General features: G+C 34.7%; 1 protein-coding gene across 2 annotated transcripts in view; it reads left to right on the plus strand.

The window, feature by feature from the left end:
* Window positions 1-18,011, plus strand: part of LUZP2 (leucine zipper protein 2) — a 705,018-nt gene that overhangs the window by 552,530 nt on the left and 134,477 nt on the right. For both annotated transcript variants that reach the window (XM_051965657.1, XM_051965656.1), the window contains exon 8: window positions 3,023-3,097. In XM_051965657.1, coding sequence (XP_051821617.1) covers window positions 3,023-3,097 — 75 coding nt within the window. The remainder of the gene's footprint in view (window positions 1-3,022; window positions 3,098-18,011) is intronic.

Here is an 18,011-nt window from a genome sequence, read left to right on the forward strand (position 1 = left end):
GGGTTTTGATGTGAAATATGTTTGCATCTAATGGTGTCTTTGATGGTCATATTGTGTGAGGCGGCAGAAGGGTGCTTAGTTACCTCAAGGTTGGTGAACATTAGGTTTTTTATTTTATTTTATTTTGTTTTGCTTATGTGACTTTTAATATAGCAATCTATCTAAAAGTATTTGTAAAATGTGAACCGTGTACCAAGCACTGTGCTATGTGCTAGGGATACGATTGAAGCCTTTGTCTTCAGGAAGCTTATTGTTGATTTCATTTCTGTAGGAGTTAGTTTGTTACTCTGTACCATAAGGATTTCAGTATATGTAATGCCTAAATGCTTTATAGATATTATATTTTATATTTTTAACATCCTTTAATAATACTTTAGCATGAAACACAATTTTAAAATGAACTTTGAAATAACCATAGACTGTCATTTGCTATAATTGGTAAAGGTAGGAACAATATTAGCAAAAGCACAATGGGATGAGAGGAGACATATATAGATAAATACTGAAGCTCAGGGGAATCATTTACAGATTAAAATCAAACACTATAAAGGACTTGACATTCACATGAAAATTAGTTATTCTGGTTTAGGAACTTACTCATTGTTTGGTCATCCAGAAGACTATTCATCCCAGTCTGATCAAATGGATATTTTAATACAGTAATCTATTTCCCCTCCGCAATATTAAGTGATTTTCAAAAAGTGATATGGTTTCATATTTCTACTTTATCCCTGGATACTTTAAGAACAATCATCTGGTTTTCTATATTTTTTTGCATGATGTTAGTAGGAGGGAAAGACAACAAGAGGAATAATTAATACACCTACTTGTTGGGCCCTGTTCTAAGTATTTTACCAACATTAACTCATTTGAGCCTCACCTCTTACACGATTGGTGTGGTATATACCTCATAAACTCTCTCTTTCCTCTTTGAATCCATCTACTACAATACTTCTGAACTCTTTTTTATGATAGAAAAGTCTAAATGTATTCTCTGTTGCTCAGCAGGTTTATCTTATAATTCAATGCCTCCACATCCTAATAATATTTTTTTCTTTAAAACTGTATCCCAAATTATTGCCTTTAAAATGCTCCACGTTTCAGCTAAATCATTGTTTTCAAAGTATTTGAAAGGTCATTCTGTGGAAGAGGAATCCCAGTTTCATAGATTTAGAGATAAGGAGGATCTTGGAGACACTCGGTATCCAAACCATTCATTTTATAAATTGAAGCACAGTGAGTTTGTCACTAAACCCGAGTCACACAGCTAGTAAGTTGTCACAAGAAGCACCCGAATTCACATCTTCCTGACTCCAAGTTTGGTAGTTAACTGTTCCAAAATAAGTCAAAAATGTTTTTGTTTTTGTTTTTGTTTGGTTTTCATGTAGCCCCAAGTCAGAGCTAGATTTAGGACTCATGTCAGAGGAAAAAGAGATGAATTCCTAAACAATTAGAGCTTTTGGGACAGCTAGGTGGTGCAGAAGATAGAGCCCCAGCCCTGGTCAGGAGGACCTGAGTTCAAATTTGACCCCAGACACTTAACACTTCCTAACTGTATATCCCTGAGCAAGTCCCTTAACTCCAATTACCTCAGAGGGGAAAAAGACACAGGAACAATTAGAGCTTTCTCAATATGGAATGGGCTGTTTCAGAAGATATGTTCTTCTTCATTGGAGTTCTTGAAGAAGAAACAAAATGATTATGTGTCAAGTATCTAAAAAGTAATTTAAATAATAATATGAGGGGCAGCTAGGGAACACAGTAGATAGAACTTTGACCCTGGGTTCAAATTCAGCTTCAGACATTTATTTTTTTTTGTGACCTGTTCAAGTTACTTAACCTTGATTGCCTCCGAAAATTCTAATAAACAATCCAGCATTTATATATTGTTTCATAGTTTGCAAATTGCTTGACCAGTACTATTTCATTCACCTTCACCACAACACTAGGTGACTTAGATCCTACTATTAACCTTCTTTTGTTGTTGTCTTCAGCTGTTTCAGTCCTTTCTGACGCTTCATGGTCCCATTTGGGATTTTTTGGCAATAGTTTTCCATCATTTTTTTTCCAAGCTCGTTTTACAGATGAGGAAACTGAGGCAAACAGGATTAAATGATTTGCTCAAGGTCACACAGCTAGTAATTGTTAGAGGCCAGATTTAATCTCTGGTCTTTCTGACTATCCATAGTGCTACATAGTTGTCTTTAGTAACAGTTTTTTTTTTTTTTATTGACTATGAATTGGCCAATTGTTTATTGAGGACCTTTTCATTTTAAATTTCAGTGATTCTCTGATTATACTTTAGCACTGACTTCCACTCCTCCTCCAACACACACACACACACACACACACACAAACACGTGCACCAGCAAAAACATCGCATGAAATATATTTCTAATGTTCTAGCCTTTGTTTATATCATTCCCTAATATCTAAGGATACTCACTTCTCCTGCTAACTTATCTCCTGTCCATCTTCTATTTCCCAACTTAAGTGGTACTTCTTCCAAGATTTCTACAGCTAGGAGTGATTTCTCCTTCATCTGGTCTCCTGTCATATCATATTTTTCTCATCCTTTTAAACATATTTCAAGTTATGGTTATTTGTGCAATGATCTTATTTCCTTCTAATAGAGTCCGTTTTGGACCACAGAACACTTCAGAGAGGAGATTACATAATATAGGGGAAAACTCTGGAGTCATGGGACCTAAATTCAAATTTGTCTCTAAAACCCACAAGTTGTATGACTTTGGACAAAACAAAGCTGTAAAGTTAAGATGCTAGAAGAGATCATTTCTGGGCTTCTTTACTGCTTTAAATCTTGGACCTGTTGTGTATTATCATTGAAAGGTCTTTAAATATAAAGACTACATTCATTTGCATATCTCCAGAGCCTAGCATAGGTATTATATATAGTAGGCTCTTAACAAGTCTCTATGTGATTGATTTGAAGGGGAGATTCATATATACTAGTAGAAGAGGTGATTAAATATATATGCATATTTATCTATTTATTTTACAGGCACAACAGCTAACAGATTTGGAGCAAAAACTAGCAGTTGCTAAAGATGAATTGGAGAAAGCAGCTCTTGATAAGGTAATTTGCTTTTTTTCCCCCTGAGGCCAACATAATATATTTCTATTTATTTATTTAGTGCATGCTTATTGACAACATTGACTAATCCTTTCTGTTGCTGATTTACTTAGGCAACTCTGTTTGCTGTGCCCTATGATAGTTATAAAATCTATGACAAAAAGAGTTGAACCTATTCTTAAAAAAATATTACTTATCAACTTTTAACATTCATTAAAAAAAAAGTTCCAAATTCTTTCCCTTCTCTAGTGCTCCAAGCCCTAGATAAGGCAAAAAAGCAATATGAAAAGCAATTATTGTGAAGTTATCAAAACATATTTTTGTGTTAGTCAAGTTGCATCAAAAAATCATGCCCACAAAACCAAGAAAATAAATTAAATGAAAAAAATCTATATATACTTAAATCACACAAAATTCATCAGTTCTCTCTGTGAAGGTGGATAGCATTTTTCTTCATGAATCCTTTGGAATTGAGTTGGATCATTGTATTGATCAGAGTAGACAGTTCCTCACAGTTGAACATCATATTATATTGCTTTTACTGTACACAAGTTTTCTTGTTTCTGCTCACTTTTCTTAGCATCAATTCATATAAATCTTCCCTTAGATCTCTAAATCTAGTAGCTGTGATCCTATGATTCTACTCTATTATAAATGAATCTAATCAGATCTAGAGAAGTAAGGTGTCCATGCTCACATAGCTTATAAGTGCCAGGAATAGAATTATGATCCTGGTCTTTTAGACTTTATCTAGTACTCTCCATAAAGTACAATACTCTATCCATGATCTCATGCTATCACTTAGAGCATAAGATAATCACAAGATCTAAAATGAATTAAGGAATCATGTAGCCAATTCCACTCAATTTAGACATCCAATTAATCTTACATATACAGTTGTGTCTCATCATTCACAGAAATTTTATTCCATAAAGTCAACACAAAATAATAAGTAGGATAGCTAGATAATATTACTGGATAGAGCATTGATCCTGGAGTCAGGAAGAGCTGAATTCAAATCAGACCACAGACACTTATTAGTCGTATAACCCTGGGCAAATTCCCTAATCCTGTTTATCCCCAGTTTCCCTTATTGCAAATAGCAGAGAAGGAAATAGCAAACCACTCTAGTATCTTTGCCAAGAAAACCCCAAATATGGTCATGAAGAATTGGACATAATTCTCCTCATTCCTAGTAGTTATATGTAATTACATAGAACATACTTAAGTTGTATAAAGTGACCACAAAAAGTTATAAGTGAATACTGAACCATTGCTCCTAGGTAAATACAAGATTAGGTTTGGGGGCACTTCTGGTGATTTTACCACCATCTGTATTCCTTCAGTATAGGAATTATTTTTTCTTCCTTTTGCTGGATATACCATATTGTTGATTCACTAGCTTTGAACTCAGAGCCAACAAACACTATAGTTCATTCCTGAGCAAAACTTAGGTAACACATGAATTTCTCTGTAAGACATCTTGTCACCTTTTTGCACTTAAGAATACTAGATAGGACTTTAGCATTGTGCTTGGGGTTACTTTTAAACTGTGAAATCACCAACAAAAAGCATAAAATTGGTACTAATAAAGTACTAAAGAGACTTTGAAAAGGACTCTTATTTAAAACATATAAAAGCTGAAACAATGTTAAACATTGTCTTATTTAACCTATCTTGTTACCTGTCAGCCAGCTTTAATTTTTCACTGCTTTTCACTTGTCCACCAATGACTGTGAAATTGTGATGAATATTGATTTTGGAGTTACAGATAAAGTTTAGCAAGTATATGTAATCTTCAAATAATGAAGATTGATGATACTTTGCATAAATATTGTTGTTTGCATGTTATCTCTCACCTATTAGATTTTGAACTGTTTGAGAATAACACACTTGAAAGGTGAAAGGGAACCTGTTGACTGACTAAGCAGGAGAGATATTAAATTTCTTATATACCCTTTACATTTACAGGAGGGAAAGGAGCAATCTAGAATACTGAGTGCTGATAGGGGGAGAATATTATTAAACAAGACTGAAAAGAAGGGAAATAATATAAGTTGAGGTCTAGTAACATAGAAGGTTTTCTTTTAGGTCAAGAACCTCTTTGTTTCTTGGTGCTGGCTATTTGTTGATTTTTAATCTTTTTTTTTTTTTTCTTTCTCTTTGTATTCCTAGCACTTAGCACAGATACATTAGACACATAGTAAGTACTTAAACGATTGCTGTTGGCTTTTCTATCATATTTAATATCATGCTAAAGAGGGTCCAGATCCATATTCCCCAGCCAATATTTGTCTCAGATTTGTACATTTCTTAACCTCACTATATTTAAGATAATCACATTGTTTTCACCATATCTTAAACAAAACTAATGGCAGAAATGGAAAGATGGAGTTAAAAGGCAGAATGTATATTAAAATAATGCTTAACATTGAAGATTGGATAGATTTTTAGCAGATCTGTAGTTAGATAAGGGCTTTGCTATAGGAGACATTTAAAAATTAATTAAGTATTGGAGATGTCCTTCAATGAGAGAACTTGTTCTCTCACTGTCAGTTAATCATTTCAACAACCTTCCCCCTTTATGATGAACATGCTAAAGAATAATGCAAACAACAATTCATTTGCCTGTCACTTCTTTTCTGATAATTTTTTAAAATACAAACAAAATCTCCTTTCCCAGGACCTTGGTGGAGTTCTCAATTATATTTGTTATGTTCAATCGTTTTTCAGCATTTCCAACTCTTTGTGACCCACCCCATTTGGGGTTTTCTTGGCAGAGATGCTGAAGTTGTTTACCTGTTTCTTCTCCATCTCAATTTTACAGATGAGGAAACTGAGACAAACAAGGTTCAATTTAGTCTTTCCAAGGTCACATATCTAACAAATGTCTGAGTTCAAATTTGAACTCATGAAAATGAGTCTTTCTAACTCCAAGCCAGGTACTCCCTATGCCATCTAGCTGTCTAACCGATTATGTTATATTAGTTATTTGGAAGTAGTAGTAAGTGGGTATTTCATCTAAATTGAAGCACAGATGCAAAGTTGATCAGATGATACAAATCTATAGATAAAACAGTTAAGACAGTATTATATATGTTATTTCTACTTCATATATTTGAACACACATATTTGTGCATAAGGAAGGGGAAAAGTAAGAGAATAAGCATTTATGTAGTACCTACTATGTTCCAGGTATTTTGCTAAGCATTTTACAAATATTATTGATTGATAATATTTAATAATAATATCAAATATTATTTATCATTATGATCAAATATGGTCCTCATAAAAATGCTGGGAGGAAAATGCTATTATTATCTAATAATATTTAATAATAATATCAAATATTATTTATCAATATTATTAAATATGATCCTCATAAAAACCCTGGGAGGAAAGTGTTATTATTATCTAGTTTTTTATAACTAAGGGAGATAGAGATTAAGTTTTTTGTCCACGGTCACAAATAGTAAATAACTGAAGGTAAATTTAAGTCAAATCTAACTAAAGCCAGGTCCAGAGCATTATCCACTGTGGTGCCGCCTTGCTGCCAAGGGTATTCTAAGAACAGTTAATGCTTTAGTATTTGGATATCCTGGTAAAATCCTATAAGTCATCAGAATATTTGGCGATTATCAGGTCAGATTTGCTTTACTGTGAATTCCCATTGAATGTGCTTGTTTATGGAATCCTGTCACAATCTAATTGTATTAAATCATGGACTGATTCTAAGCTTAAAGCAGACTGCTTCTGAAATGCGGAAGTAGCCAAAGTCAGTGTTGGTATTTGTAGCACTAGGTTGTGTTCAGTGATGCAGTTGCAATATAAAGAGAAGATTGTTGGAGTCTAGGATATGTTTTGCACCTTGCTCATGTATTTAGTAAATGTCCAAAGGTTTGAATTAAATGGCAGAATTTCATCTCTGGTGTTAATTAGCTATGGGGCTTTGGGGAAATGGTAGACTTGTTAAGGGAGAAAGGACTTTACCATCCCATGGGCCTAACTCAGTCTTTATATAATATTTTACCTTTTAAAAACACTTTATTTAAATCAAACTCAAAACAATCTTGTGATATTGGTAAAATGGGATTTATTGTCTCCATTTTATAGATAAGGAAACTGAGTCTTGAGGAAATTGATTGGTTATCTTGTCCGGCTCACATTGCTAATAAGTGGAAAAGATTTGAGGTTATCATAGAGAGAGATAATATTTATAAGAAATACTTATTCCCTTTCCTTTTCTTCCTCCTCTTTCTAAGGTCATAGATTTGGAGCTGGAGGAGACTTTAGAGAGAGATTCACTCTACAGATAAGACAATTGCCTAAACTATATATCTGAAGCCCAAAATGTTAAGTGACTTAGCCAGTGTCACTCAGAGAATAAGTGATTAAGGGAACATTCAGATTCAAATCTTTCTGACTTGACCCTGTGTTCTTACTATTAAATCATATTGACAACAAACCCCATGTTCTTTATATGTGAATACATCTTGATATCTTAATAAACACAATTCCAATCTCTAACCAAAGCCTGTCACTCAACTATAGTAAGTCTGTCTCAGTTTCCACATCCATTGTAAAGGGACAATAAAATGATGAGAATGATTTCTGTGCTGAATAATTCCCAAGACTACTGTGAAGCCAAGGAATAAATATATGTACAAATGCTTTGTCAATTTTGAAACATCACAAAAATATAAGGGGCTGCTTTTGATTGTTTATTTTCTGTTTTTTTTTTATCAGTAGTATGCAAAACATGTAATATGCAAATACTACAGGTTTGACCTTAATCCTTCATTATGAACTTTTTCTAAAACAAGTGTTCTTAACCTTTTAGATACCTTTGGCTATCACAAGAGACCTATGAATGCTTTAGCAGAACATTGTTTGAAAATGCCTTAGATAAAGTGAATATGATGACAAAGGAAACAAATTATATAGAAATGCAATGATTAGTATATTTTTTTTAAAAATGGACCCCAAGTTATTATCCCCTGGCTTGAATATACTGCTCTCCAGTTTCTTTATAGGGATGAAGAAGAAATGGGATAGACTATATAAGTACAAGACTAGTGGATTTCCTGATATGGCAACCTAGTCTTTGGTGGAGACATGATATTTATCCTCCTGATTTCTTCTCTTCCATCCATATTTTGTTAATTATTTATTCCCCTTTATTCCTGTATCACTCTCATAACAAGTGTCAAGCGTTCTTTCTCTTCCCCCTCACTGGAGATTTTGTACTTCACCTTGAGTGCCCATGATCCTGACCCATAAAGCTTTTGTTTCTACCAGTAAAGCTTCCTTCTGTGTCTCATTCTTTCCAGATGCTCTTCTTTTGGGTGATTTTCAGTATATATTAGTTGATCTGATCCAATAATACCCATTAACACTTCATCATGGATTACTTTATTATTTATCCAGTCTAAAAGGTATATTTCATTCACTTAATAAATATCTATTAAGTATTGAGCTAATCCCTTTCCTAAGTGCTGGATGTAAAAAATGATTAAAAACAGAAACAAAATTTTAAAAGTCCCTGTTTCCAAGGAACTCACAGCATAATGGAGAAGATACACTACAACTATATGGGTGTATGTGTGTTTGGTTATACAAAAGATATAGAAAAGAAAACACAGCTGGAAGGTCATCTCAGAGAAAAGGGATTAGTCTTAGCACAAACACGGAAATGTTTCTTATGGAAGATAGGATTTTAGCTGAGGCTTGAAGGAACTAGGAGATAAATGTGAGGAGGAAGAGAATTTAAGACTTGGGGAATGGTCAATGGAAATACTATGGGTAAGGAGATGAAAGCAGAATATTTAATGCAAGAAATAAATAGACCAAAGCCACTAGATTGCCCATTATGTAAAAGAATAAAGTGTGAGAAGACTGGAAATGTAGGAATATTAATACTATCTCTTTCCCAGAAGACTTAAAGGCATTTAATTTATTATTTCCTTGAAAATAATGTTGTTTTTAACAGGGTCAAATGAAAAGACAAATGGAATGACTCTTGCAATGTAAATTTCAGGCACTGGGATAGACAAATGAATAATCTTGATTTTGTGCCATCATCCCTTAAATCTCAATTCTCATTCAGACTCATAAAATCACAAAATCTCAGAACTAAATGAGACTTGTTTAATATTCCATCCAATACATCGAACTTTCCCAGAATATATACAGAGATGGAAGCATTCATAGAGATCATCCAGTCTAGGCCCTTTTCCTCATGAGGCCTATTTAAGTTGAAGAGCTAATGATTTCAACAGGATGACAAAATAGGAGATAGAAAATAATTCAAAATTCACATTAAATAGGAAGTCATTAAAATTTAAGTGATAACCTGTATGATTAGACATATCATGCCTTAGTGGGTACAAAGCTGACATTGGAATCAGGAAAGGTAGGCTTCAGTACTGTGTATTATGCATAATATATTATGCACATTATATGATGCATATATATATGCATTATACAATTTTAGATTTAATCTTCTTGATTAATATTTTAATCATGAGTTTTTTGAGTTTCCCCAGTTTGTAGAGGATTACCAATTTCCAAGATGTAAATGTTCCTACTGAAGATTTAACAAATGGTTCTCAAGATCCAGTTTGAGTGTTCTTCCACATAGCCCTACATTTCAGGGCTTATTAATTCTGTGACCAATGATAAATTGTTTTACTGCCCTGTTCTTTGCTTTTTTGTGTGTAAAATAAAAGAAGTTAGAATCAGTAGGATATTTGGGGTCCTTTTCAACTCTCATCTGGGATCTGATGAACATATTTTAATGAATAGCAGGTTTACATTTAAAACAAATTTATGTACATTGTGGTATTTGAGCTCAAGAAAGTGAAGATCAGTGATGGGTGGAAGAATCAAAGAAAATTTTCTGGTAGCAATATTACTTTAGCTGGCTTCTAGAGAAGGATCAAGTGCTAGGTGGATGGTAGAAAGAATGGATGCTATTCCAAGGAATGTGGACCGCATGTCCCCAAACACAAAGTATAGAAGCCTATAGAAGTATAGAAGAAATACAAATGGTATAGTGGTTAGAGCTCTGGACCTGTAGTCATCCATGTGAGTTAAAACTAGCCTCAGATATTTATGACCCTAGAGAAGTCTATTAAACTTTTTGGCTTCATTTTCTCATCTGTAAAATGAGTTTGAAAAGGAAATTGCAAACCACTCCAGAATCTTTGTCAAGAAAACTCTAAAGACAGACACAAAAAGTTGCACATGACTAAAACACCCTAAGACACACACACATATATATATATATATATAAAAATGTATGTGAGGGAGAGTTGGTCCCAGTCACCTTCCCCATGAACTCGTTGTGATGTAGATGGCCCCTCCTAGAACTTCTCCTTCTCCTCCTTTCTGCTCTTGTCCCATTCTTTCCAAATGTAAATAGGGAACACTGAAACTTCCCAAGGAAAGATCCAAAATGCATAGTATTTGAAATTCTTTGTCACGATTATTCTTTATAATTCTGTCAATAGACTGAATTTATTATCTGAAGATCACCTAGATAATTAATTAACTAACATGTTTAAGGCCTTAGATAAAGTGGTTCCTAGTTCATCCTAGTCCGGGGTCATCAAATCTCTCATCCATCCCTTGGTCTCTATTACTTCCTTTGTTGTCAGAGACAACCAATGGCCTGTCCACATGCCTGATGGATGATTCATGAAGGCCTGTTAACCTGAGACATAGAGAAAAATGAGAATGCTCTGCTCACCTTCACAATATAAGTAAGTGTGGCTTAATGACAAATAAAATCACTTCCCCCCATCTTCTTTATATGAGGTTTTTACTCACTTTGAGTGTCTGTCTCCTTAGGTTATTGAATCAGGCCTTCAGATTTCATTAAAACTCTCATAAATATTATGAAAACAGCATCCCTTTTAACATTCCAGCATTCTGGCCCTGGGCTCTATTTTGATAAAGAAAACTGCCATTTACAGTGACTGATATATGCATTAACAGCCTCATCATCTTTGAATCAACCCTGAGTTTTTGAAGAATTTTTATTATTTATTAGATCTGAGACAACATGATGTAGTTTAAAAAGAATTGTTATTCGTGGCAGAAAATCAGGGTTCAAATTCCATGTTTGCCATCATGTGACTTTAGGTAAGTTCTTTTCCTTTTGCAGTCCTCAGTTTCTTTCTTGGTCACCATGGTTCAAAGAAATATTGGGGAGATTAAATTAGGCAAGGTACAGAAAGTTGTCTAATGTAAAGCACTATACAAATGAGGCAAGGTATAAAAAGCTCTTCTAATGTAAAGTACTAGATAGATGTCAGTTATTATTTTGATTGTGTTTAAAATTATGACAGCCTTTAGCCACTGACACAAAGAACTATTAAAATTCAAAAGGCTAGGCTACCTAGCTGTTGGCAGCATAATAAAATGATGGCTCATTTCTTGCCATCTCTTTACATAAGGGTTTTTTTTTTTTTTTTTTTTTTTAACTTTCCTCTAGTGTCTACCCTTAAAGGCTACTGTAAAGGATTGCCCTTATTTTTGTGTGATATTTTATGCTACTATATAGTATTTTATATGATCCTTATAACAATCTAATATACTAAGTAGAATGGGTAGAAGTCATTCATCTTTCTATTCATTAATTTATTCATCCATTCATTCACACACACACACACACACACACACACACACACACACACATACACACACAGAAATACACACATTTAATTGTGTCTCACTGAAAGAACTCCCCGGTGAAATGTGCAAAATACATAGTATTTTAAATCCTTTGTCATGATTATTCTCAAGTACAATTCTATTAATAGACTGGGGTTGTTATCTGGAGATCATGTAGATAATTGGTCAACTAATATTTTTAAGGCCTTAAAAGAAGTGGGTCCTAGTTCATTGGTTTTAGCTTCTAAAAACACTATATAGATGATCTTTGGCAAATCACAGATTCTCTCAGGGATATGAGAAACTTTATTGTGCAGGAGTCCTCAAACTTTTTAAATAGGGGGCCAGTTCACTGTCCCTCAGATTGTTGGAAGGCCGGACTATAGTAAAAACCAAAACTTTGTTTTGTGGGCCTTTAAATAAAAAAAACTTCATAGTCCTGAGTGAGGGGGATAAATGTCCTCAGCTGCTGCATCTGGCCCGCGGGCTGTAGTTTGAGGACCCCTGCTCAGCTCTATGTTGAGATAAAGATTCTGATCTGTAATGGTAGAGAAAGGTTTTTTTCCTTTAGGGATTTCCTTATTCTAATGCATATATATGTCCAGTTCTTATTAGCTACCCAATATGGTGGCACTGGAAATACAGATAAAAGGAATGAAATCATTCTTATTTCAGGGAGTTTACATTTAAATAAGAGACTAATCTGAAACAAAGAAAAAATTATAAAAAATGATCAATTTGTTTCATGTGGCTCCTTCCTTCTCCCAAAGTGACACTGATAGAGCAGGCAGAAAAGGCTAAGCTTTCAAGAGTCGATAGAATATCCATAACCATTAACTGAATGTCCTGCAATGTAAAATTGTTGTCCAATATCCAATCATTACAGTTTTAGAAGATGTGAACCACATCAATATTGATATTCTAGTGATTTAAAATCTGAAGTCAAAAGGAGGTTATTCCTAAATCAAAGTATGACTCACATGCTGTCCTTGGAGAGGCAAGTAAATGAGCTGGCAGAGATAGTTTGATCGTACTCTCAAAGGCATCAAGAAACATAATTTCATGGCATAGTTTTGTCTCATAACTTTTAATTCTTATAGATATAAGTAAAAGACCTCTAAGAAGGTAATTCACATTAAATGCCAACATCTGTTGCAAAACATGAAAAAGTAGAGAAATTTTATTTTTAAAAAGTTGACAGAATCATACAAATCAAATCAACAAGTATTGGTATTCTCAATGAAGTTAACAAAAAATATGACACTGAAACATATTTTGGAATATATGGTTAATTATGGGGAAAAGCAACCAAAATTTTGGAAACTACTCCAAAAATTTTAACACTATATATGAGAAATATATATTTTTTAATAATGGGAATTTAAAAAGCACTGAGCAGGAAAATTATTGAACATTACAAAATCCTACCTTAGCTATTGTCTGTTGATTATAAAGAAGTATTTAACTGAAAATAAATACTTCTCCAACAAAGAGACTCTAAATAATGGCAATATCATGTAAGTTTACTTTATAAACATATTTTTACTTAGAGAAATAACTACTTCAAGAACTGTCATCATTAAAATGAAATAAGAAATACAAAAGCAAAAGTTCACCATTATAACTGATGATGTTCTGAACAAGATTACAATTGAAGAACAATCTATTAACTGAACATATTTTTTTTTTTTTTTTTTTTTATTTTTAGTGGGCAACCTTGCTTCACTCCAGATCTTACTGGGAAAGGTTCCAGTTTTTCCCCATTGCATATGATGCTTACTGATGGTTTTAAATATATGCTCCTGACTATTTTAAGGAAAAGTCCATTTATTCCTATGCTCTCAAGTGTTTTTATTAGGAATGGATGTTGGATTTTATCAAATGCTTTTTCTGCATCTATTGAGATGATCATGTGGTTTTTGTTTGTTTGGTTATTGATATAGTCAATTATGCTAATAGTTTTCCTAATATTGAACCAGCCCTGCATTCCTGGTATAAATCCTACTTGGTCATAGTGTATTATCCTGGTGACAATTTTCTGTAATCTTTTGCTAATATTTTATTTAAGATTTTAGCATCAATATTCATTAGGGAGATTGGTCTATAATTTTCTTTCTCTGTTTTCAGCCTACCTGGTTTAGGTATCAGTACCATATCTGTGTCATAAAAGGAGTTTGGTAGGACTCCTTCAATCCCTATTTTTTCAAATAGTTTATATAACATTGGAGTTAATTGTTCTTTAAATGTTTGGTAGAATTCACATGTAAATCCATCTGGTCCTGGGGATTTTTTCTTAGGGAGTTGATTGATAGTTTGTTCTATTTCTTTTTCTGAGATGGGACTGTTTAGGATATTTACTTCTTCCTCTGTTAGTTTGGGCAAGCTGTATTTTTGGAGGTATTTTTCTATTTCATTTAAGTTGTCGAATTTATTGGCATAAAGTTGGGCAAAGTAACTCCTAATTATTGCTCTAATTTCCTCTTCGTTAGTGGTGAGTTCTCCCTTTTCATTTTTAAGACTAACAATTTGATTTTCCTCTTTCCTTTTTTTAATCAGATTTACTAAGGGTTTGTCTATTTTGTTGGTTTTTTCATAGAACCAACTCTTAGTTTTATTAATCAATTCAATAGTTTTTTTACTTTCAATTTTATTGATCTCACCTTTTACTTTTAGAATTTCAAGTTTAGTGTTTGACTGGGGGTTTTTAATTTGTTCCTTTTCTAGCATTTTTAATTGCAAACCCAATTCATTGACCTTCTCTTTCTCTATTTTATACAAATAGGCCTCTAGAGATATGAGATTTCCCCTTATTACCGCTTTGGCTGCATCCCATACATTTTGGTATGATGTCTCATTATTATCGTTTTCTTGGGTGAAGTTATTAATTATGTCTATGATTTGCTGTTTCACCCAATCATTCTTTAGTATGAGATTATTTAGTTTCCAATTATTTTTTGGTCTACTTCCCCCTGCTTTTTTGTTGAATGTAATTTTCATTGCATCGTGGTCTGAAAAGGATGCATTTACTATTTCTGCCTTACTACATTTGAGTTTGAGGTTTTTATGTCCTAATATATGGTCAATTTTTGTATAGGTTCCATGAACTGCTGAAAAGAAAGTGTATTCCTTTCTGTCTCCATTACATTTTCTCCAGAGATCTATCATATCTAACTTTTCTAGTATTCTATTTACCTCTTTGACTTCTTTCTTATTTATTTTGTGGTTTGATTTATCTAATTCTGAGAGTGCAAGGTTAAGATCTCCCACTATTATAGTTTTACTGTCTATTTCTTCTTGCAGCTCTCTTAGTTTCTCTTTTAAGAATTTAGATGCTACCCCACTTGGTGCATATATGTTTAATATAGATAGTGCTTCATTATCCATGCTACCCTTTAGCAAGATATAGTGTCCTTCCTTATCTCTTTTAATTAGGTCAATTTTTGTTTTAGCTTGATCTGAGATCAGGATGGCTACCCCTGCTTTTTTGACTTCACCTGAAGCATAGTAGATTTTGCTCCAACCTTTTACCTTTAACCTGCATGTATCTCCCCGCTTCAGGTGTGTTTCCTGTAAACAACATATTGTAGGATTCTGGCTTTTAATCCATTCTGCTAACCGCTTCCTCTTTATGGGGGAGTTTACCCCGTTCACGTTTATGGTTAGAATGACCAATTCTGTATTACTTGCCATCTTGTTAACCCCGGTTTATGCTTTCCTCCCTTCTTTCCCCTTTTCCCCCCTTCCAAGTATTAAGCTTGTGAGCACCCCTTGCTTCTCACAGCCCTCCCTTTTTAGTGTCCCTCCCCCCGCCTTAGAGTTCCTCCCCCTATCTTACCCCTTTCCCTCCCAGTTCCCATATTCCCTTCCGCTTAGCTTATTCCTTCCCTTTCCACTTTTCCCTTCTCACTTTTCAATGAGATGGGAGAAGTTTCACCATAGATTGAATATGTCTTAAGATTTTTCACTTAAAGCCAATTCTGAAGGCAGTAAGATACCCACTATATTCATCCCCCTCCATTCTTTCTCTCAGATATAATAGGTTTCCTATGCCTCTTCATGAGATGTACTACCCCCACTTTACCCTTTTTCTGGTACAATGTCCTTTCCACATCAATTTCTAGAACAAGGTATACATGTATTCTTTATACATCTATATAGTCAAAATATAGTTCCCAAGATTAATCTTTACCTTTTTAGATTTCTCTTGAGTTCTATATTTGTAGATCAAACTTTTTGTTAAGTTCTGGTTTTTTCATCAGAAATAGATGAAATTCGCTTACTTCGTTGAATGTCCATCTTCTTCCCTGGAAAAAGATGCTCATTCTCGCTGGGTAAGTTATTTTTGGTTGCATACCAAGTTCCTTAGCCTTTCGGAATATCATATTCCAGGCCCTTCGATCTTTTAATGTGGATGCTGCCAGATCCTGGGTGATCCTTATTGTGGCTCCTTGATACTTGAATTGGGTTTTTCTAGCCGCTTGCAATATTTTTTCTTTCATCTGAGGGTTCTGGCATTTGGCCACTATATTCCTTGGTGTTTTGATTTTAGGATCCCTTTCAGTGGGTGATCGATGAATCCTTTCAATGTTTATTTTTTCCTCTGTTCCTATGACTTCTGGGCAGTTCTCTTTGATAATTTCCTGGAAGACAGTGTCCAGGCTCTTTTTTTCATCATGTTTTTCTGGGAGTCCAATGATTCTCAGATTGTCTCTCCTGGATCTGTTTTCCAGGTCTGTTGTCTTCCCCAGAAGGTATTTCACATTTTTCTCCATTGTTTGATTTTTTTGGATTTGCTTGACTGATTCTTCTTGTCTCCTCGAGTCATTCAATTCCACTTGTTCAATTCTGATTTTCAGTGAAGTATTCTCTTCACTCACTTTTTTAAAATCTTTCTCTAATTGTCCAATTGAGTTCTTTTGTTCTGTGGAATTTTTTTCCATTTCGCCAATTTTGTTTTTTAGAGAGCTGTTTTCTGTTTCCAGTTCACTAATCCTATTTTTCAAGGATTTTACTTCTTTATCCACTCTCTCTTTAACTGACTTCTCCAGGCTCTTTTGCCAAGCCTCCCTCTCCTTTTCCCATTTTTCTTCTACCTCCCTTGTGAGAGCCTTTTTAATCACTTCTATGAGGTTCATCTGTGCTGAGGAACAGATGATTTCCTCCTTTGGGGAATCACCTGGAGACTGCCTGTTTTTAGTCTCCTCAGGATTTAGAGTCTGCTCTCTATCTGTGTAGAAGCTGTCAAGGGTTAAAGTCCTCTTCAGCTTCTTGCTCATTCTGTCTATTAATCAGAGACAAACTACCAAAGAAAAACAGAAAAAACTGGAGTCTTTCTTTGGGGGGGGGCTTGGTGTGTTATCGAGCTTCCTCTACAGACTGCAGGGGGCAGCAGTGAGGCACTAGCAGGACTGTGCTGCGCCTGCGCTCTGAGATCCCAAAGCGTGCTGAGTCACTGAGGGGGGGAAGGGGGGGGGGCGGCCAGGTCCTGAGAGACTCCAGCTGTTTGGGGTTGTATTCTTCAGCCCCGGTGTTTTTAGCTTCTCTGCTGGGCTGTTGACTTGCTGCCGGAGGAAAGTATCCAAACCTGTAGCGAAGCTCTCCCCGCAGAGACGGCTACGATCACTCTCCACCCCCTCTCCAGTCTGCTCCTGTGCCCTCACTGCCACTGCCCGCCGCCTGCGCCCGATCTAAAACCGCCCCAGCCCTCCAGTAAAGACAGACCTTTCTTGGCGGATCTCAAGGATGGCTTCTCTTTGTAACTATTTGTGGGTTTTTTTCAGTCAAGCATTGATTCAGAGGCTTGTAATGAAATGGATAGTGAGAGAAAGCGTGGAGCTTATGCAGCTGTGAGCCTCCTCTCCACCATCTTAACCGGAAGTCCACTGAACATATTTTGACATTGCATATTTTTGACAGAAAAATATGTAATTGGAACACCTGGAAATTTCAGGCTCACATCTACATGCATGTATATCTAAAATAGTCATTGTAAATATATCATTAGTTGGATCTAATTGCATTAATTGGAGCATTCTATTAAAGGAATAGCCTAGGCTAGCTACCATTTGGAACATTAAAGATTTTTTTTTAAATTAATATGTCCTACATTCACTAAATGGGCTGCTAGATGGGCTAGTAGATAGAGTTCAGTATTTGGAGTATTTGGAGTCAGACTGATCTTCCTTACTTCAAATCTGATCTCAGACACTAACCAACTATGTGATCCTGAGCAAAATCACTT

This window comes from Antechinus flavipes, chromosome 6 (genome assembly GCF_016432865.1).
Source record: "Antechinus flavipes isolate AdamAnt ecotype Samford, QLD, Australia chromosome 6, AdamAnt_v2, whole genome shotgun sequence".
Classification (NCBI taxonomy): domain Eukaryota; kingdom Metazoa; phylum Chordata; class Mammalia; order Dasyuromorphia; family Dasyuridae; genus Antechinus; species Antechinus flavipes.